This window comes from Anolis sagrei, chromosome X (assembly GCF_037176765.1).
Source record: "Anolis sagrei isolate rAnoSag1 chromosome X, rAnoSag1.mat, whole genome shotgun sequence".
NCBI lineage: Eukaryota > Metazoa > Chordata > Lepidosauria > Squamata > Dactyloidae > Anolis > Anolis sagrei.
The window spans coordinates 101,803,029-101,826,402 of NC_090034.1; the positions used below are offsets into that span (position 1 = coordinate 101,803,029).

General features: G+C 41.8%; 1 protein-coding gene across 1 annotated transcript in view; it reads left to right on the forward strand.

Annotated features, from left to right (window-relative positions):
* Positions 1 to 21,573, forward strand: part of LOC132782129 (F-box only protein 46) — a 36,642-nt gene extending 15,069 nt beyond the window's left edge. The window contains 3 exon segments of the mRNA XM_067461013.1: positions 18,869 to 20,068; positions 20,130 to 20,184; positions 20,187 to 21,573. Coding sequence (XP_067317114.1) covers positions 18,965 to 20,068; positions 20,130 to 20,184; positions 20,187 to 20,986 — 1,959 coding nt within the window. The 5' untranslated portion in view covers positions 18,869 to 18,964 and the 3' untranslated portion in view covers positions 20,987 to 21,573.
* Positions 21,574 to 23,374: the final 1,801 nt, after the last annotated feature.

Consider the following 23,374-nt stretch of genomic DNA (forward strand, 5'->3'; position numbering starts at 1 on the left):
TATATATATATATATATATATATATATATATAATTTTGTTATAATTTTGTTGTTATTTTTATATATATATATATATATATATATATATAATTTAAAGTATTATTTCTTAGGATCATAGAATCCTAGAGTTGGAAGAGACCTCATGGGCCATCCAGTCCAACCCCATTCTGCCAAGAAGCAGGAAAATTGCATTCCAAGCACCCCTGACAGATGGCCATCCAGTCTCTGTTTAAAAGCCTCCAAAGAAGGAGCGTCCACCACACTTCAGGGCAGAGAGTTCCACTGCTGAACGGCTCTCACTGTCAGGAAAGTCTTCCTAATGTTCAGGTGGAATCTCCTTTCTTGTAGTTTTTTTTCTCCCCCCCTCTTTATTTTTTGTTAATTATTTGACACAATCTCATATATAATCAGAAAATATACACTCAGAAATAATGGAACATGTCTAGATCTGTATGCAGATGGCAACTTGTACAAAATAAGTATAACATAGGGTTGTTGTAGGTTTTTTCGGGCTATATGGCAATGGTCTAGAGGCATTCTCTCCTACTATAACATACTTTACCATTCACTCGAGTTTAAGACGTTTTCAAAGGGAAATCCATGTAAACTATTCCTAACTAGAACTGTTTACATCTAGATAACATCAGCCACTTCTCTCCCCCCCCCACCACTACCCAATATCAAATGCAAAATATATATATATCCTAATGTATCTTTTTTGGGGGGGGGGCAAGAAATATATCTTAAATATATCTTCATGATCTTTCTTGTAGTTTGGAACCACTGTTCTGCGTGCTAGTATCCATGGAAGCAGAAAACAGGCTTGCTCCCTCCTCCCTGTGGCTTCCTCTCACATATTTATACATGGCTATCATATCTCCTCTCAGCCTTCTCTTCTTCAGCCTAAACATGCACAGCTCCTTAAGCCGCTCCTCATAGGGCTTGTTCTCCAAACCCTTGATCATTTTAGTTGCCCTCCTCTGGACACATTCCAGCTTCTTTTTTTACTCTATTCTTTTTTTACTTTACTCTTGTATATTTTTGTTGTTATATATATATATAATAACAACAAAATTATATATATATATGTGTGTGTGTGTGTGTGCAATTTAAAGCATTATTTCTTTTTTTACTCTTTTTTACTTTACTCTTGTATATTTTGTTGTTATATATATATATATATATATATATATATATATATATATAATTTTCTTGTTATAATTTTGTTGTTATTATGTATATATATGTAATTTTCTTGTTATAATTTTTTTGTTATTATATATATAATTATATATATATATATAATTTTGTTTAATTTTGTTATTATATATATAATTATATATATATATATATAATTTTGTTGTTTAATTTTGTTGTTATTATAAAATAACAACAAAAATATACAAGAGTAAAGTTGTTCCATGAAGTTTGATTTTTATTTGTTTTTAATGGCAGTATTTCCGTATTAATATCAAGTCAAAACAAAGTTTAGGATCTAATCATGGGATATAGCATTAGTTAGGCTTATTTGTAGTAACTCTCAAACAAGCAGAAACTACATCTTATCTTATTTGCATGGGTGCCAGTTAACTGAGAGTCTACCTTAACTCAAATTTAAAATCCATCTGGTTTTATGCAATCATAGAATAATAATCTGAATCATTAATTCATAGAATCATTAATTCTCTGGCATTGATTTTAAATAAAAGTAAACAACAGATATTTCTATGAGCATGACATCAGGGTTGTTAGGGATCTGTTTGAGGTTTGTTTCCTTTTCGGCTGTGTTTTGCATTGTGAATTGCACCACGGTCCCTAACTGCGGATTAGGGGAAAAAAGAAGGACACCAAGTGAGTGTGTGTGCGAGCGGAGTCTCTGCCGCCGTCCATATATGGGCATGCCCCAAACTCCGCTTTCTGATTGGCTGCGGCGCTGCATGCATATGTCTGTCAACAAATGGGGGCGCCTTGCAGATGGTGAGTGTACGGGGCAGGGAGAGAGTGGCAGCCTTAAAGGGCCCGCTCGCTGGCGGCGCAAAACCAAGGGGAGGGGATTTAAAAGGGACGCTGGCCCTTTAAGGGATCAGGTAGCTGGCGCATGCACACTTTCACACTCACACTAAAAGGAAAATGCACCCCCTCCAATGATCCCTCTGCAAAAAAAGGGAAAAAATCCTTGTTTGGCAACCTGTGGATTTCCTCCCATTTGCATTGCAATCATTTAAAGGCCTCCCAAGCCCAGGATGATGGGTTTTGCAAGAGGCCTCCTCTAGAGCAGAGCTCCCAACACACCCATCATCCACCTATGGCTTTTGGGTAACAGGTAAGAGGGGTTTTGGAGGTGGGAGGCCTTGCAAAGAGCAATGCAAATGAGAACAACAACAATAATAATCCAAATAGTCCATTGCAGTGTTGTTGCCTTTGTGCAAAAGCTGGCACTTTGGGGGTGTGTGTAATGTGTGTGTATCATTGGGGGAGAAATCAGAATATAAATACTATATAATAATAATAATAGTAATAATGTGTAATGTATGTGTATCATTGGGGGAGAAATCAGAATATAGATACTATATAATAATAATAATAATAATGTGTAATGTATGTGTATCATTGGGGGAGAAATCAGAATATAGATACTATATAATAATAATAATAATAATGTGTAGTGTATGTGTATCATTGGGGGAGAAATCAATATAAATACTATATAATAATAATAATAATAATAATAATAATAATAATGTGTAGTGTATGTGTATCATTGGGGGAGAATCAGAATATAGATACTATATAATAATAATAATAATAATGTGTAATGTATGTGTATCATTGGGGGAGAAATCAGAATATAGATACTATATTATTATTATATTAAATATTTTATATTATTATACTATATATATGATATTATTATCTTATATGAATTATATTATATAATATATTATTGTTATTATTATATTAAATATTTTATAGTATTATATATGATATTATTTTATATGAATTTTATCATTATATCTTATGTTGTTATTGGAAATCAGAATATAGATACTATATAATAATAATAATTGTTATTATTGTATTAAATATTTTATAGTATTATATATGATATTATTTTGTATGAATTTTATCATTATATCTTATTATTGGAAATCAGAATATAGATACTATATAATAATAATAATTGTTATTATTGTATTAAATATTTTATATTATTATACTATATATATGCTTTTATTATCTTATATGAATTATATTATCATATTATTATATAATATATTATTGTTATTATTATTATATTAAATAGTTTATAGTATATATGATATTATCTTATATGAATTATATTATATTGTTATTGTTATTACATTAAATATTTTATATTATTATACTATATATGATATTATATTATCTTATATGAATTACCTTATTATATTATTATATCATATATTATTGTTGTTATTATTATATTAACTATTTTATAGTATCATACTATATTGTTATTATATTAAATATTTTATAATATTATACTATATATTATATTATTATATAATATAATATATTATATATTATTGTTATTATATTAAATATTTTATATTATTATACTATATATATTATATTATCATATAATATAAATTATTTTATATTATTATATATTATTGTTATATTAAATATTATATAATATTATACTATATATATATAAAATTATAATATTATATGTTATTATTCTTATTATTATTTACACATATTATATATTATTAATTATCCTAAAAGACACATTTCACCCATGTGTTGTTGTCGCTGCTGTGATGCTCACACACCCACCTTGGAAACCCTGGCGTGGAAAGGCATCTGTTGTCTCTTTGATAGAATAGACCGAGGAATGGGCAAACTTCAGCCCTCTGGGTGTTTTGGACTTCAACTCCCACAATTCCTAACAGCCTTCCGGCTGTTAGGAATTGTGGGAGTTGAAGTCCAAAACACCCAGAGGGCCGAAGTTTCCCCAAGGCTGAAAGATAGCAGCCCCGAGATCATCTCTTCCCTTCTGAATCGGCTGTTAGGAATTGTGGGAGTTGAAGTCCAAAACACCCGGAGGGCCCAAGTTTGCCCATGCCCATGCTATCAAAGAGACAACAGATGCCTTTCCACGCCAGGGTTTCAAAGGTGGGTGTGTGAGCATCACAGCGGCGACAACAACACATGGGTGAAATGTGTCTTTTAGGATAATTAATAATATATAATAATATATTATATAATAATATATATAATATAATAATGACTATAATAATATACTATAATTTATATAATATTATATATAGTATAATAATATAAAATATTTAATATAATAATAATAATAATAATAATTTTGTCAGTAAAATAACAACAACAATAAGTGTCCGACGTGTGATCCAATGCAACAGCCAGCAGAGTGTCTGCTGTGAACTTATCTTGTGGTGTTTCAAATAATAATAATAATAATAATGATAATAATAATAATAATAGTGTCAGTAAAATAATAACAATAACAACAACAAGTGTCCGACGTGTGATCCAATACAACAGGCAGCAGAGTGTCTGCTGTGGACTCGTCTTGTGGTGTTTCTAATAATAATAATAATAATAATAATAATAGTGTCAGTAAAATAATAACAATAACAACAATAATAAGTGTCCGACGTGTGATCCAATGCAACAGCCAGCAGAGTGTCTGCTGTGAACTTATCTTGTGGTGTTTCAAATAATAATAATAATAATAATAATAATAATAATAATAATAATAATAATAGTGTCAGTAAAATAATAACAATAACAACAACAATAAGTGTCCGACGTGTGATCCAATGCAACATACTATTATTAAGTGTCTGACGTGTGGTCCACAGCAGAGTGTCTGCTGTGGACTTACCTTGTTGTGTTTCTAATAATAATAATAATAATAATAATGTCAGTAAAATAATAACAATAACAACAATAATAAGTGTCTGACGTGTGATCCAATACAACAGGCAGCAGAGTGCTGTGGACTCGTCTTGTGGTGTTTCTAATAATAATAATAATAATAATAATAATAATAATAATAATAATTCTGTCAGTAAAATAATAACAACAACAACAATAATAAGTGTCTGATGTGCGATCTAATACAATAGACAGCAGAGTGTCTCCAGTGGACTCATCTTGTGGTGTTTCAAATAATAATAATAATAATAATAATAATAATAATAATAATAATGTCAGTAAAATAATAACAATAACAACAATAATAAGTGTCCAACGTGTGATCCAATACAACAGGCAGCAGTGTGACTGCTGTGGACTCACCTTGTGGTGTTTCAAATAATAATAATAATAATAATAATAATAATAATAATAGTGTCAGTAAAATAATAACAATAACAACAATAATAAGTGTCCGACGTGTGATCCAATACAACAGGCAGCAGAGTGTCTGCTGTGAACTTATCTTGTGGTGTTTCAAATAATAATAATAATAATAATAATAATAATAATAATAATTCTGTCAGTAAAATAATAACAACAACAACAATAATAAGTGTCTGATGTGCGATCTAATACAGTAGACAGCAGAGTGTCTCCTGTGGACTCATCTTGTGGTGTTTCTAATAATAATAATAATAATAATAATAATAATAATGTCAGTAAAATAATAACAGTAACAACAATAATAAGTGTCCGACGTGTGATCCAATGCAACAGCCAGCAGAGTGTCTGCTGTGAACTTATCTTGTGGTGTTTCAAATAATAATAATAATAATAATAATAATAATAAAAAAAATAATTGTGTCAGTAAAATAACAACAACAAGTGTCCGACGTGTGATCCAATACACCAGCCAGCAGAGTGTCTGCTGTGGACTCGTCTTGTGGTGTTTCAAATAATAATAACAATAATAATAATAATTGTGTCAGTAAAATAATAACAACAAGAACAAGTGTCCGACGTGTGATCCAATACAACAGCCAGCAGAGTGTTTGCTGTGGACTCATCTTGTAGTGTTTCAAATAATAATAGTAATAATAATAATAATAATAATAATAATAATAATAATAATAAATAACACAGTCCTAGACGCTTGGGAAGGGTTCGACTTGTGATTTTGTGATACGAAATCCAGCATATAGATCTCGTTTGCTGTGACATACTGTGCTTTTGTGTCAATAATAATAATAATAATAATAGTAATAATATAGTTTTCAAGCCAGGTGTCATCCATCCCATATCTGTGCCTTTTATTGTTATTGCCTACCTGTAGTACCTAATACATTTCTCCCTGTTGGAATTCATTTTGTTGTGAGTCCAGCTAATTTTGTTGTTTTGGGTCCACCTAATCTGTGAAGGTCATTTGAAATTCTGGGCCTGGATTGGTCAATTTGGCAATAGCCCCTTCCTCTAATTATTATTATTGTGTAGAGATGGATGACCGGAAAGCGGGTGTGCATCAGGTGGGCTTCATCCCATACTCATTCTAAGGATTGTCTTTCTGATGTGTACATTCATTTTGTTTACTTTCTTTTAATATGTCTCCTTGTGGAGAGAAGAAAATGGGGTATAAACATAATAATAATAATTATTATTATTATTATTATTTATTTATTTATTTATTGTGTCATCAGCAACCATACCATTGTATTACATTTCTAACAGAACAAAACAAAACAAAAAACACAGATTTTGCAAGCTTGGTAGTTGATTAAATGTCCTTTGACCAGTATCTGGCCCCTTGGAGTGCCTCTGGTGTTGCTGCAAGAAGGTCCTCCATTGTGCATGTGGCAGGGTTCAGGTTGCATTGCAGCAGGTGGTCAGTGGTTTGCTCTTCTCCTCACTCGCATGTCGAGGATTCCACTTTGTGGCCCCATTTCTGAAGGTTGGCTCTGCATCTCGTGGTGCCAGAGCGCAGTCTGTTCAGCGCCTTCCAAGTCACCCAGTCCTCTGTGTGCCCAGGGGGGAGACTCTCATTTGGTATCAGCCATTGATTGAGGTTCTAGGTTTGAGCCTGCCACTTTTGGACTCTCGCTTGCTGGGGTCTTCCAGCAAGTGTCTCTGTAGATCTAAGAAAACTATTTCTTGATTTAAGTCGTTGACGTGCTGGCTGATACCCAAACAAGGGATGAGCTGGAGATGTCACTGCCTTGGTCCTTTCACTATTGGCTGCTACTTCCCGGCGGATGTCAGGTGGTGCAATACCGGCTAGACAGTGTAATTTCTCCAGTGGTGTAGGGCGCAGACACCCCATGATAATGCGGCATGTCTCATTAAGAGCCACATCCACTGTTTTAGCGTGGTGAGATGTGTTCCACACTGGGCATGCGTACTCAGCAGCAGAGTAGCATAGTGCAAGGGCAGATGTCTTCACTGTGTCAGGTTGTGATTCCCAGGTTGTGCCAGTCAGCTTTCGTTTCTATTCACCCACTTTTTGCTTGATATTCAGGCAGTGCTTGTTGTAGGTCAGAGCACGGTCCAGAGTGACTCCCAGGTATTTGGGTGCGCTGCAATGCTCCAGTGGGATTCCTTCCCAGGTAATCCTCAGAGCTCGGGATGCTTGTCTGTTCTTGAGATGAAAGGCACATGTGTGTGTTTTAGATGGGTTGGGGATCAGCTGGTTTTCCCTGTAATAGGCAGTAAGAGCACCTAGAGCTTCGGAGAGCTTCTGTTCAACCATCTCAAAGCTCCCTGCTTGAGCGGTGATGGCACGATCATCAGCATAGATGAAGCTCTCTGTCCCTTCTGGCAGTGGCTGGTCATTTGTGTAAATGTTGAACATGGATGGAGCAAGCACGCTCTCCTGAGGCAGGCCGTTAATAATAATAATAATAATAATAATAATAATAATAAGTATTTTTCAGAATTATTTAGGTGGGTTGGATACCTATTTGGAAATTAATATTATGGATCTATACTGTAGTAGGACTTGTGGGAGTTGAAGTCCAAAACACCTGGCGGGCCAAAGTTTGCCCATGACTGCTATAGATCCTTATTTCAGAGGAAGAGACTAGGAAAACTACATCTGAGTATTGCTTAAGAATAATAATAATAATAATAATAATAATAATAATAATGGCGACCCCGTGAATAATGATAATATTAGCAATAATAATAATATTAGTAATATTAATAATATATTAGTAATATTAATATTACTACTAATATTAATATTATTAATATTAATAATATATTAGTAATATTAATATTACTACTAATATTAATATTATTAATATTAATAATATATTAGTAGTAGTAGTAGTAATAATAATAATATTAGTCAACAAGCAACTGGAAGGGACAAACTTCACGTCTCTGCGTTCCAGAGGATGTTACCACGGCGATTATAGTGGAATCATACGGCTATATTAATTGTGTAACGCAAAAGATCTCTCGGTCAGTCAGGGGAGGCCACACCAGAGGTATAAATAGTTCCGGCGCATGATCCGGTGTGTTGCTGATAAACACGAGATAGTTGTGTTCCGAGTGGTGGCGAACATTTCTGGGGAGTCACACGACCCTATTTAAGGCCCCTATTTACAAGGAGTGGCTTTGTTTGTGTCTCTGCTGGACCTTCTCCATCTCCAGGTAGGGTTTCATGCAATGGAAACGTTCCCATGTTGGGGTTCATCCGGGGCGGAAGGACATTTTCTCCGAAATGTTGGTTGGGAAAGGCTGGGCTGTCGAATATTCCTCCTTGACTTTGTTGTTGCGTACCTTCATTCCGTTTCTGACTCATGTCAGTCTTTACTGGGGCTGAGAGGGTGTGACTCGGTGAAGGTCATCCAGTATATAACAATATTTGAAAACCGTTCTGTTCCTGGTTGGAAAGTATTTCCTGCTTGATTGTGTAGTACACACTTTGAAAGTTGTTATTCTCTGTATTGGCCGGAATCACTGGGTTGTTGTAGGTTTTTCCGTGCTATATAGCCATGGTCTAGAGGCATTCTCTTCTGACTGGGTTGTTGTAAGTTTTTCTGGGCTATATGGCCATGTTCTGAAAGCAGTTTTTCTCCTGACGTTTCGCCTGCATCTATGGCAAGCATCCTCAGAGGTAGTGAGGTCTGTTGGAACTAGGAAAAAGGGTTTATATATCTGTGGAATGACCAGGGTGGGACAAAGGACTCTTGTCTGCTGGAGTTAGGTGTGAATGTTTCCACTGACCACCTTAGAATCATAGAATCAAAGAGTTGGAAGAGACCTCCTGGGCCATCCAGTCCAACCCCATTCTGCCAAGAAGCAGGAATATTGCATTCAAATCACCCCTGACAGATGACCATCTAGCCTCTGTTTAAAAGCTTCCAAAGAAGGAGCCTCCACCACACTCTGGGGCAGAGAGTTCCACTGCTGAACGGCTCTCACAGTCAGGAAGTTCTTCCTCATGTTCAGATGGAATCTCCTCTCTTGTAGTTTGAAGCCATTGTTCCATTGCGTCCTAGTCTCCAAGGAATCAGAAAACAAGCTTGCTCCCTCCTCCCTGTGGCTTCCTCTCACATATTTATACATGGCTATCATATCTCCTCTCAGCCTTCTCTTCTTCAGGCTAAACACGCCCAGCTCCTTAAGCCGCTCCTCATAGGGCTTGTTCTCCAGACCCTTGATCATTTTAGTCGCTCTCCTCTGGACACATTCCAGCTTATCAATATCTCTTGAATTGTGGTGCTCAGAACTGGACACAATATTCCAGGTGTGGGCTAACCAAAGCAGAATAGAGGGGTAGCATTACTTCCCTAGATCTAGACACTATGCTCCTATTGATGCAGGCCAAAATCCCATTTACTTTTTTTGCCACCACATCACATTGATGGCTCATGTTTAACTTGTTGATGACCATATAATGGCCTGGCAGTGCCTGGAGCAAACTTTTGTTGAGAGGTGATTAGATGTCCTTGTTTGTTTCCTCTCTGTTGTTGTGCTGTTATATTTTTAGAGTTTTTTTTAATACTGGTAGCCAGATTTTGTTCATTTTCATGGTTTCTTCCTTTCTGTTGAAATTGTCCACATGCTTGTGGATTTCAATGGCTTCTCTGTGTAGTTTGACATGGTGGCTGTGAGAGTGGTCCAGCACTTCTGTGTTCTCCAATAATATGTTGTGTCCAGGTTGGTTCATCAGGTGCTCTGCTATGGCTGACTTCTCTGGTTGAAGGAGTCTGCAGTGCCTTTCATGTTCCTTGATTCGTGGTTGGGCAATGCTGCTGCGTTTGGTGGTCCCTCTGTAGACTTGTCCACAGCTGCATGGGATTCAGTAGACTCCTGCAGAAGTGAGAGGATCCCTCTTGTCCTTGGCTCTGGATGTGGGTGAACTATAACTTGCTCTCTGGATGTGGGTGAACTATAATTCCTTGGGAAGTCTGATCTGGCCACAGTGGTCCACTCTCTTGTTACATCCTGAATAGACTACTGCAACGCACTCTACATGGAGTTGCCCTTGAAGACTGTTCGGAAACTTCAAATGGTCCAGCGAGTGGCAGCCAGATTACTCACCGGAGCGTCATACAGGGAGCACAAAACCCCCCTGCTATGTCTGCTCCACTCAGGCCCGTAGCCAGGATTTCGTTTCGGGGGGGGGGGGGGGGGCTAAAAAATTTTCGGGGGGGGGGGTTTCGGGGGGGGCTGAGTTTCGGGGGGGGGGCGAGTCTGAGTGAAAGAGGGTCTAGCCTAGCAAACCTTTTGTATCATTACCCCAATACCCCCATACATATGGGATATATTGAGAATGGTGATCAAATCATGATATTAATAAACATAACAGTTTAAATAATGCACCAGTAAGACCTTTTCGCGAACCACCACGAGAATTTCGGGGGGGGCTGAAGCCCCCCGAGCCCCCCCCCCCCCCCCCCGGCTACATGCCTGGCTCCACTGGCTGCCGGTTCAGTTCTGAGCATAATTCAAGGTGCTGGTTTTGACCTACAAAACCCTGTACGGTTCCGGTCCAGTGTATCTGTCCGAACGCATCTCCCTTTACGTCCCACCCCGGAGTTTGAGATCATCTGGGGAGGCCCTGCTCGACCCCACCGCTATCACAAGTGAGGTTGGTGGGGACGAGGAGCAGGGCCTTCTCGGTGGTGGCCCCTCACCTGTGGAACTCACTCCCGGGAGGAATTAGGGCATCAACATCCCTCCTCTCCTTCAGGAGGAAAGTAAAGACGTGGTTGTGGGACCAGGCCTTTGGGCAATCTGACAACTAGGTAAGGACAATCAAACGACTAGGCGATGATGAAGGATTCGAACTCTGCTCCGCAAGTCCTAAGGCGCCCTTTATTGCCCTGGCTCATGTTTTGCTTCCCTGCAGTTCAGGAACCGGAGCAAAGCTTGACTTTGTTTAGGTAGACGCATCAGGCTATGAACACGTACCATATCTGATCAAACCTTGTGTGCGTTTCCCTGTAATTACGCGTTCCTCCGCTTTCTGGCTGCGTGGGCCAGGCAGAGATTGGGAGGTTTAATGCCTTCGCCCCGGGAGCACAGATACCTTTAATCCTGTTTCATGCCACGAATTGTTCCTGCGCCAGGAGGCCTTGCCATTTATCCCCTTAGAGGTCCAGCGAGAATTCGGAAACCGAACGCAAAAAGACTCCTTTTGGGCCTCTTAATTGTTCTTTTCTTCTTCCTCATCTGGAGGGACACAGTGGTGAGCTTTCCAAGAAACCGGTTTTGCATAACATAGGAGCGAAATGAGTTGTTAATGGGGCTGCGTGAAAATCCGTACCAATAATGCACCAATTGGCATTTCTTGTGCCATTTCATGTGGTCTGTCTTGCATTCACTAACGTGCATCTACACCGGGCATGGGTAAACTTTGACCCTCCGGATGTTTTGGATTTCAACTCCCACAATTCCCAAAGCACAGCAAGAGGTCAGCAGCGGGAGAGGGCGCCTCTGAGCATGAGCAGAGGGCTTTCATAGAATCATAGAATCAAAGAGTTGGAAGAGACCTCCTGGGCCATAATCCAGTCCACCCCATTCTGCCAAGAAGCAGGAATATTGCATTCAAATCACCCCTCACAGATGGCCATCCAGCCTCTGTTTAAAAGCTTCCAAAGAAGGGGACTTAGAGTGGCTTACAAGTAAAAAGTAAATACAATATATTCAATTATTATCATAGCACAATATTAATATTATAATAATACTGTAATATTATTAATATTATATTTATTATAAATATATATAATAATATGATATTATTAGTATTATTAGTATATTGTATTACATTATAATATTATCAATATTACATTACATTAAAAAGGTAAAGGTAGTCCCTTGACATTAAGTCCAGTCATGTCTGACTCTGGGGTGTGGTGCTCATCTCCATTTCTAAGCCGAAGAGCCAGCGTTGTCCGTAGACACCTCCAAGGTCATGTGGCCGGCATGACTGCATGGAGCGCCGTTACCTTCCCGCCGGAGCGGTACCTATTGATCTACTCACATTTGCATGTTTTTTTCGAACTGAATCATATTATTAGTATTATTAGTATATTGTATTACATTATAATATTATCAATATTATATGTATATATACAATATTATATTACATTACATTATATTTTTCTTCTTTCTCATCTGTAGGGACACAATGGTGAGCTTTCCAAGAAACGGGTTTTGCATAAAATAGGAGCCTCCACCACACTCCAGGGCAGAGAGTTCCACTGCTGAACGACTCTCACAGTCAGGAAGTTCTTCCTCATGTTCAGATGGAATCTCCTCTCTTGTAGTTTGAAGCCATTGTTCCCTTGCGTCCTAGTCTCCAAGGAAGCAGAAAACAAGCTTGCTCCCTCCTCCCTGTGGCTTCCTCTCACATATTTATACATGGCTATGATATCCCCTCTCAGCCTTCTCTTCTTCAGGCTAAACATGCCCAGCTCCTTAAGCCGCTCCTCATAGGGCTTGTTCTTCAGACCCTTGATCATTTTAGTCGCTCTCCTCTGGACACATTCCAGCTTGTCAATATCTCTCTTGAATTGTGGTGCCCAGAATTGGACTCAATATTCCAGGTGTGGTCTAACCAAAGCAGAATAGAGCATGGGGAGCATGACTTCCCTAGATCTAGTTGGGGGAAATAGATTGGAATGGGGGCTCCAGAGCAGGCCTGGGCCAACCTGGGCCTTCCAGGTGTTTTGGACTTCAACTCCCAGAATTTCCAAAGCCCAGCAAGAGGTCAGCAGTGGGAGAGGGCGCCTCTGAGCATGAGCAGAGGGCTTTGGAGGAAGTCCCTTCCGCTGTGTTTTTCAGAGTGATGGTCACTCGTTGGCCTGAGAGGTATATTATGTCCCAATTTGGTGTCAATTTGTCCAGTGGTTCTTGAGTTATGTTAATCCCACAAATGAACATTACATTTTTATTTATATAGATACTAACCATCCCCTGCCATGCATTGCTGTGGCCCACTCTGGTGGTCATGGGGGTTCTGTGTGGGAGGTTTGGCTCAGTTCTGTCATTGGTGATGTTCAAAATGCTCTGTGATTGTAGGTGAACTACAAATCCCAGCGACTACAACTCCCAAATGTCAAGATTCCATTTTTCCCAAACTCTACCAGTGTTCACATTTGGGCATATTGAGTATTCGTGCCAAGTTTGGTCCAGATCCATCATTGTTTGTTGTAGGATGTAGGTGAACTACACCTCCAAAACCAAAGGCCCACCAAGTCCTTCCAGTATTTTCTGTTGGTCATGGGAGTTCTGTGTGCCATATTTGGTTCAATTCCATCATTGGTGGAGTTCAGAATGCTCTTTGATTGGAGGTGAACTATAAATCCCAGCAACTACAACTCCCAAATGTCAAGATTCTATTTTCCCCAAACTCCCACCGGTGTTCGCATTTGGGCATATTGAGTATTCGTGTAGAGTTTGGTCCAGATCCATCAGTGCTCTCTGGATGTAGGTAAACTACAACTCCCAAACTCAAGGTCAATGCCCACCAAACCCTTCTATTGTTTTCTGTTGGTCATGGGAGTTTTGTGTGCCACGTTTGGTTCAATTTCATCATTGGTGGAGTTCAAAATGCTCTTTGATGGTAGATTCTATTTTCCCCAAACTCCACCAGTGTTCACATTTGGACATATTGAGTATCCGTGCCAAGTTTGATCCAGATCCATAATGCTGTGCTCTCTGCATGTAGGTGAACTACAACTCCAAAACCAAAGGACACTGCCCACCAAACCCTTCCAGTATTTTCTGTTGGTCATGGGAGAACTGTGTGCCAAGTTTAGTTCAGTTCCATCGTTGGTGGGGTTCAGAATGCTCTTTGATTGTAGGTGAGCTATAAATCCCAGCAACTACAACTCCCAAATGACAAAATCATTTTTTTTGAGTGAAGGACATACATTGGGTTGTTAGGGGTCTTGTGCTCAAATTTGGTGTCAATTCGTCCAATGGTTTTTGAGTTCTGTTCATCCCACAAACAAACATTACATTTTTATTTATATAGATCAGTGGTTCTCAACCTTGCTAATGCCGTGACCCCTTAATGCAGTTCCCTATGTTGTGGTGACCCCCAACCATAATATTGTTTTCGATGCTACTTGATACCTGTCCTTTTAATACTATTATAAATCGAAATGTAAATATGTGATATGCAGGATATATTTTCATTCACTGGACTAAATTGAGCACCAATGCCCAATATGCCCAAATGTGAATCCTAGTGGGGTTGGGGGGAGGATTGATTTTGTAATTTGGGAGTTGTAGTTGCTGGGATTTATAGTTCACCTATAATCAAAAAGCATTCTGAACTCCACCAGCGATGGATTTAAACCGAACTTGGCACAAAGAACTCCCATGACCAACAGAAAACACTGGAAAGGTTTTGTGGGCATTGATCTTGAGTTTGGGAGTTGTAGTTCACCTATATCCAGAGGAGCGCTGTGGATTCATGCAATGATGGATTTGGACCAAACTTGGCACGAATACTCCGTGAACACTGGTAGAGTCTGGGGATAATAGACCTTGACATTTGGGGGTTGTAGTTGTTGGGATTTATAGCTCACCTACAATCAAAGAGCATTCTGTACTCGACCAAGAATAGAATTGGGTCAAACTTCCCACACAGAATCCCAATGACCAACAGAAAATACTATGTTTTCTGATGGTCTTTGGCGACCCCTTTGACACCCCCTCACGACCCCCTCAGGGGTCCCGACCCCCAGGTTGAGAAACACTGATATAGATAGATGGTCAGTGGACTAATCAATACGCAGATCTATCTATCCAATACATAGATCGCTAGAATCTATTTTATTTTGGAGCTGGGGTCAGTTCATTTTTGCCCACTCCCTTCCTATGCACATACATAAATTATATATATATATGTATATACATAAATGATAAATATTATATGTATATACATAAATTATAAATTAAATATGTATATACATAAATTATATATAGGTAATTTTGATGATGTTGCTTGTTGTTTATGTTTTGGTTTTATTTTGATGTAATATGTTGTCCAGGCTTGGCCCCATGTAACTGGTCAACTGGTCACTCCGAGTCCCCATTGAGGAGATGGTGGCGTGGTGTAAATAAAGATTATTATTATTATTATTATTATTATTATTATTATTATTATTGGAGCCCCCAGTGGCGCAGTGGGTTAAACCCTTGTGCCGGCAGGACCGAAGACCGACAGGTCACAGGTTCGAATCCGGGGAGAGGCGGATGAGCTCCCTCTATCAGCTCCAGCTCCTCATGCAGGGACATGAGAGAAGCCTCCCACAAGGATGATAAAACATCAAATCATCCGGGCGTCCCCTGGGTAACGTCCTTGCAGATGGCCAATTCTCTCACACCAGAAGCGACTTGACACGACAATGTATTATTATTATTATTATTATTATTATTATTATTATTATTATTTCCTGGCGAAGGGATTCTGGAACATGATCCGGCACCCTTGCCAAAGCGTCCCAAGCGTTTGTGACTCCCTGCCCTTCCCAAGGCATCGCTTTGCCCCCATGGCTGCTGTCCGGACAGCTGTCCCTTTAAACCGCCACCCACTCGGTCCATCTGTTGCCCCTTTCCACAGCTGCCCGGTAGCCACCCTTCCGTAGCCTGGGATGTAACTGGATCCAGAGCCGTGCCCGGCTTCTCCTTCCTTTGAATTATGCAGCAGGCGGCAGAGCTCAACCCGAGCTGGCGGCCGGAGAGAGCGGAAAAGGAGGCACGACTGCCCACAGCTGCCAGACTCTGGGGCAAGGAAAAGGTCAAGGAAGGCAGGGAAGATGCCACGAATTCGGAGGGAGGGCTACCATCCGGGCAACTGCTATGGGCATAGGTCTAGGATGCAGAAGAAGGGGCTATTATGGGATATGTAGGCTTCTATCCAGATTGTCCCTCTCTGTGGTTGCATCTCGATACTTTAGACCAGGCATGGGCAAACCTCGGCCCTCCAGGTGTTTTGGACTTCAACTGGTCATCTGTTAGGAATTGTGGAAGCCCAAAACACCTGGAGGGCCTAAGGTGGCCCGTGCCGGCTTTAGATGTATCAATGAGGACTAGGAAATTGAGCCCTCCAGGTGTTTTGGACTTCAACTGGTCATCTGTTAGGAGTTGTGGAAGCCCAAAACACCTGGAGGGCTGAAGTTTGACCATGCCGGCTTTAGATGTATCAATGAGGACTAGGAACTTGATTAATTCAAAACCTATACTAAGTGGAAAAAGGGGAATGGGCACAGGGCAAAACAAGGCAGGGATTTTTCTTTCTGAAACTTGGCAGTGAACAGTGGGAGGGATGCAGAACCATCAGATGGAGGAGGACTACAACTCCCATCACCCCTAGCCAGGGTGGGCAATAATGGGTAATGCTGTGCTAAAGAAAAATCAGCAGTAATAATAATTATAATGATAAACTTTATTTATACCCATATATTTTTTATAATGCAGTAATGTATTTTTGTTGTTGTTGTGGTTGCTGTAATTAATATGTGATACATAGCAAACAAGATCACTATGCTGGCTGTTGTATTGGATCACACGTCGGACACTTCCCAAGTGTCTAGGACTATGTGTGTATCAGCAAATAATGTGTGCAGATCCGAGTAGGGTGGCCTTTTGCAGTTGACAGATGGTGATATGATATTGTCCGCGCCGATTGTTTTTAAGTGCAGGCCAAGGTCTTTAGGCATTGCACCCAGTGTGCTGATCACCATTGGGACCACCTTGACTGGTTTGTGCCAGGCTCTTTGCAGTAAGATTTTTAAATCCTCATATTGTGTCAGCTTTTCCAGTTGTTTCTCTGCAATCCTGCTGTTACCTGGGATTGCGACATTGATGATCCATGCTTATTATTATTATTATTATTATTATTATTATTATTATTAGAAACACAACAAGATGAGTCCACAGCAGACACTCTGCTGGCTGTTGTATTGGATCACACGTCGGACACTTCCCAAGTGTCTAGGACTATGTGTGTATCGGCAAATAATGCGTGCAGATCCGAGTAGGGTGGCCTTTTGCAGCTGACAGATGGTGATATTGTCCGCGCCGATTGTTTTCAAGTGCAGGCCAAGGTCTTTAGGCACTGCACCCAGTGTGCCGATCACCACTGGGACATAACATTTTTATTTATAGAGATATAATATATATACATATAATATTATAATGTAATAAAATATAATACTAATAATAATATGATATTATAATTATATATATATATATATTACATGTAATATTACTAATAATATTAATAATAATGGTATAGTACAATATAGTAACATTTAATACTGATATTGTACTATTCTAATAATATAATATATTGTGTGTGTGTATAAAAAATGTAATGTTCATTTGTGGGATTAACAGAACTCAAAAACCACTGGACGAATTGACACCAAATTTGGACACGATACACCTAACAACCCAATGTATGTCCTTCACTCAAAAATAATTGATTTTGTCATTTGGGAGTTGTAGTTGCTGGGATTTATAGTTCGCCTACCATTAAAGAGCATTCTGAACTCCATCAATGATGGAATTGAACCAAACTTGGCACAAAAACTCCCATGACCAACAGAAAACAATAGAAGTGTTTGGTGGGCATTGACCTTGAGTTTGGAAGTTGTAGTTCACCTACATCCACAGAGCACTGTGGACTCAAACAATGATGGATCTGGACCAAACTCTACACGAATACTCAATATGCCCAAATGCAAACACTGGTGGGAGTTTGGGGAAAATAGAATCTTGACATTTGGGAGTTGTAGTTGCTGGGATTTATAGTTCACCTCCAATCAAAGAGCATTCTGAACTCCACCAGGGATGGAATTGAACCAAACTTGGCACACAGTTCTCCCATGGCCAACAGAAAATACTGGAAGGGTTTGGTGGGCAGTGTCCTTTGGTTTTGGAGTTGTAGTTCACCTGCATCCAGATAGCACTGTGGACTCAAACAATGATGGATCTGGACCAAACTCTACACGGATACTCAATATGCCCAAATGTGAACACTGGTAGAGTTTGGGGGAAAATAGACATTGACATTTGGGAGTTGTAGTTACTGGGATTTATAGTTCACCTACAATCACAGAGCATTCTGAACCCCACCAACGGTAGAATTGGGCCAAACCTCCCACACAGAACCCCCATGTCGGCCACAGCAACGTGTGGCAGGGGACGGCTAGTGTGTGTGTGTGTGTGGTGTGTGCGTGTGTGTGTGTGTGTGTGTGTGTGTGTATGTGTGTGTGTGTGTGTGTGTATATATATATATATATATATATATATATAGTAAGCTGCTCTGAGTCCCCTTCAGGTTGAGAAAGGCAGCATATAAATGTCGTAAATAAATAAATTTATAGCCCAGGAACAAAAATTGTGTTACATCATGTGGTTATTGTTTGTGCACCTTGTGATGCCCGTCTTTCCCTTTTTCCTGCAGGTTTCTCCAAGGCCCTGGGAGGCTCCTGGAGGCCGGCCGGCCATGAGCTAGGGGAGGAGGCCTGCCTTCCCCCTGCCTTTCTGCCATGAGAGCGTGATGGATCAGAACACCTTCTCCTCCCGCATCCAGCTATGGTGCCCCCGCCCCTTTGGCACCTACTCCCAGAACAAGCAGTGCACTGGAGGCCAGGTGAAGAAGACCTTCGGGGACTTTGCCTGCAAAGCCAAGGAAGAAGAGGTGGCGGGCGGTGAAGCCTCTTCGGAGAACACCCCTCCTGCTCCACCGCCGCCTCCTCCACCGCCGCCCGCCACCTCCCCGAGCCCCAGCCAAGTGGAGGAAGGGCGGGTGCTCTTGGACACGTGGTACGTCATCAAGCCGGGCAACACCAAGGAGAAGATCGCCTTTTTCGTGGCACATCAGTGCAGCAGCGGCAGCCGGGCAAGCGCCATGAAGGTCAAAGGGAACTGGGGGAGCGACAGCTCCAAAGCCAAGCGCCGGCGCCGGTCTCACGACCCCAGCAAAAGCAAACCTTGCCCGGTCAAATTGAAGGACGGCGTCAGCGGGGGCGTCAACAAAGAAGCGGAAGATGTGTGCCTTTGTCCGGAGTCCCACGCCGACCCCGCCGGCGCAGATACCACTGATTTGCTTTCGGTTGCCGAGATGGTGGCCTTGGTGGAGCAGCGGACAGCCCTGGCCCTGCAGAACTACGCCAGGCCCAGCCCTCCTGCCGCTCCGCCGTCCCCCATGGTTTTCGTGTCCACGGAGCAAGAGGAAAGTGGGGAGAAGAAAGCAGGCGCGTTGGGGGGCAGCTCGGACTGTAGCCGAGTGGCCGAGGCGGTGGCTCACATCGAGTCCCGGGAGCGGAACGTCTTGCGCCAGAACGGCCTCTGCCGGGAGTCGCCCGAATGCGTGGCCAACTCCCAGCACAGCCCCGGCGAGGTCCGCATCGCCTTCCGCATCTCCAGCAGCCGGGACCCCCGCTCGCCCACCGAGGGCAGCTCCAGCGCTCGGCCTAACTGCATGTTCATGAGCTGCGGGGGGTCACCGACGGGGAGCGCCGCCCGTGCCAAAGACAAGATCACGTGTGACCTCTACCAGCTCATCAGCCCTTCCCGGGACACCCTGCCCAACAACGTGGACTTCCTTCTGGCAAGTGCCTCCCCAAAAGGGGCCGACGGGTCGGGCAACGAGCCCTCGGATGTGGAGATGACGTGCGGGGAGAGCCAGGGTGGCTCCGGGAAAATGGAGACTATCTCCGAAGGGTGCCGATCTGGCGCCGAAAAGATGGGGGGACCGTCCGCCGCTGCTACCGTCACCCGGGATTGTGTCTCCGGCTTCCACGTTGACGTGGTCGTCACGGGGGTGGTGGACCAGTGTGTCTTTTTCGGCAAGGACAGCACCAAGAACATGAAGGAGGAGACCGTCTGTTTGACCGTCAGCTCGCCGACCCAAGAGGTGTTGTGCTCGTCGTGTGACGACCCTCCTCCGGGGCAGCTCTTTTTCCTCCACACGCAAGGGCCTCGGCCGGAGGACAGCCGGGACGTGGACGGCGCCTTCCTGGACCCTATGAACGGCGGCGAGGGCGGGCTGGACAGGGCCGACGGGTCCGGGTTGGAACCCGCCGGCTCGGACACCTCCCTCTGCCGCTTGTACCGCCACGTCTCGCACGACTTCCTGGAGATCCGCTTCAAGATCCAGCGGTTGCTGGAGCCCCGCCAGTACATGCTGCTGCTCCCGGACCATATCATGGTGAAGATCTTCAGCTACTTACCCACGCAGTCGCTGGCCGCCTTAAAGTGCTCCTGCCACTACTTCAAGTACATCATCGAGACGTTCGGCGTCCAAGCCACGGACTCCAAGTGGAACCGGGACCCTTTGTACCGGGACGACCCTTGCAAGCAGTGCAAGAAGCACTACGAGAAGGGCGACGTCTCCCTCTGCCGCTGGCACCCCAAGCCCTACCATCACGACCTGCCTTACGGACGCTCCTACTGGATGTGCTGCCGGCGGACGGACAAGGACACGCCGGGCTGCCGGGTGGGACTTCACGACAACAACTGGGTCCAGCCCTGCGACATGTTGCGGGAAAGGGCGGCCCGGCGGGAGGACGGGAGGTGAGGGGTTGGACGGCGGAGTTTGCGGCGGAGACGCCCCCTCTTTCCTCCTTTCCCTCTTTTTCACGCACTCTCTTCTCTCCTTTCGGCTCTCCCTTGTGTGTGCGAGAGGGTGCGGCGTGAGTGTGTTTTGCAAAATTTCCGTTGTGTTGATTTTTTTTTTTAAAAAAAGAGAGAATTGCTTGGTTGCGTTTGCCGGTTTGGATTTGGTTTCTCTCCAACGTCCCGATTCCTAATTTCCTCCTCTTTGGCCAGATTCTCAAAGGCAAAACAATTACATATGGGGAAAAGAAGAAGATTATTTTGTTTTATGTTTCTGCCTTGATTGTCTATCTGTTTTTGGGCTCTGAGTGTTTGCCATTTTTGTGATATTTTTGTGAGTCCCTTTCGGGGAGAGAGGGCGGGTTATAAATAAAGTATTATTATTATTATTATTATTATTATTATTATTGGGTTGTTGTAGGTTTTTTTCGGGCTATATGGCCATGTTCTAGAGCAGTGGTTCTCAACCTGGGGTCCCCAGATGTTTTTGGCCTACAATTCCCAGAAATCCCAGCCAGTGTACCAGCTGTTAGGATTTCTGGGAGTGGAAGGCCAAAAACATCTGGGGACCCCAGGTTGAGAACCACTGTTCTAGAGGCATTTTCTCCTGATGTTTCGCTTGCATCTATGGCAAGCATCCTCAGAGGTAGTGAGGTGAGGATGCTTGCTATAGATGCAGGCGAAACGTCAGGAGAGAATGCCTCTAGAACATGGTCATATAGCCCGGAAAACCTACAACAACCCAGTGATTCCGGCCATGAAAGCCTTATTATTATTATTATTATTATTATTATTATTGTATTGTCGAAGGCTTTCATGGGTTGTTGTAGGTTTTTCAACCCAGTGATTCCGGCCATGAAAGCTTTATTATTATTATTATTATTATTATTGTATTGTCAAAGGCTTTCATGGGTTGTTGTAGGTTTTCCAAGCTGTATGGTCATGTTCTAGAAGCATTCTCTCCTGACGTTTTGCCTGCATTTGTGGCAAGCATCCTCACAATCTCTGAGGATGCTTGCCACAGATGCAGGCGAAACATCAGTAGAGAATGCTTCTAGAATATGGCTAGACAGCCCAAAAAACCTTCAACAACCCATTATTATTAATAATTAATTAATTAATAACTTTATTTATATTCCGCCATATCTCTCCGAAGGGACTCAAAGTAGAAAAATATGTTAAACAAAAGTTTAAAAAGCAAGGGAAGAAACTGTCTCGATCGGCTCGACATCAGGTGTATGATAACCGAGCAAAACAATAAGGAATAAGTGGTTTTTTAGGCCCCGTTTAGGCACTTTCTGTCACCAACTCCACTTTCAAGCTTCTCTTCCTGAATATCTTATTTCAGATAATCTGATAGCGAATGCATTTTGGTGCTCCGTTTTCTCCCTGCAAACCGGTTTCGGTCCCACCTCGCACCCACCAAAAGAACCCCCAAAAAATGAAGGATGGCGGAACTAACAATCTGCCTGTTCACACATCACATCTACGTTCTGATCCCTCCTTGGAGTGATGGAAGTTGTAGTCCAACCATGATAGTGAAATTGGGTTGTTGTGAGTTTTCTGAGCTGTCTGGCCATGTTCTAGAAGCATTCTCTCCTGACATTTCACCTGCATCTATGGCAGGCATGGTTGTGAGGTGAAACGTCAGGAGAGAATGCTTCTGGAACATGGTCATACGGTCCGGAAAACTCAACTCAACTAAATAATAATAATAATAATAATAATAATAATAATAATAATGGATTGCTGTGAGTTTTCCAGTCTGTCTGGCCATGTTCAAGAAGCATTCTCTCCTGATGCTTCGGAAACATGGCCATATGGCCCGGAAAACTCACAACACTCAATAATGATGACGATGATGATGGGTAGCTGTGAGTTTTATGGACTATATGGCCATGTTCCAGAAGCATTCTCTCCTGACGTTTCTCCTGCATCTGTGACAGGCATCCTCAGAAGTTGAGAGACGAAACGTCAGGAGAGAATGCTTCTGGAACATGGTCATACAGCCCGGAAAACTCACAACAACTCAATAATAATAATAATAATGGGTTGCTGTGAGTTTTCCAGTATGTCTGGCCATGTTCCAGAAGTATTCTCTCCTGACATTTCACCTGCATCTGTGGCAGGCATCCTCAAAAGTTGTGAGACGAAATGTCAGGAGAAAATGTTTCAGAAACATGGCCATATTGTCCGGAAAACTCACAGCAACTCAATAACAACAACAATAATAATGGGTTGCTGTGAGTTTTCCGGTCTGCCTGGCTATGTTCCAGAAGCATTCTCTCCTGACGTTTCGCCTGCATCTGTGGCAGGCATCCTCAGAAGTTGAGAGACGAAACGTCAGGAG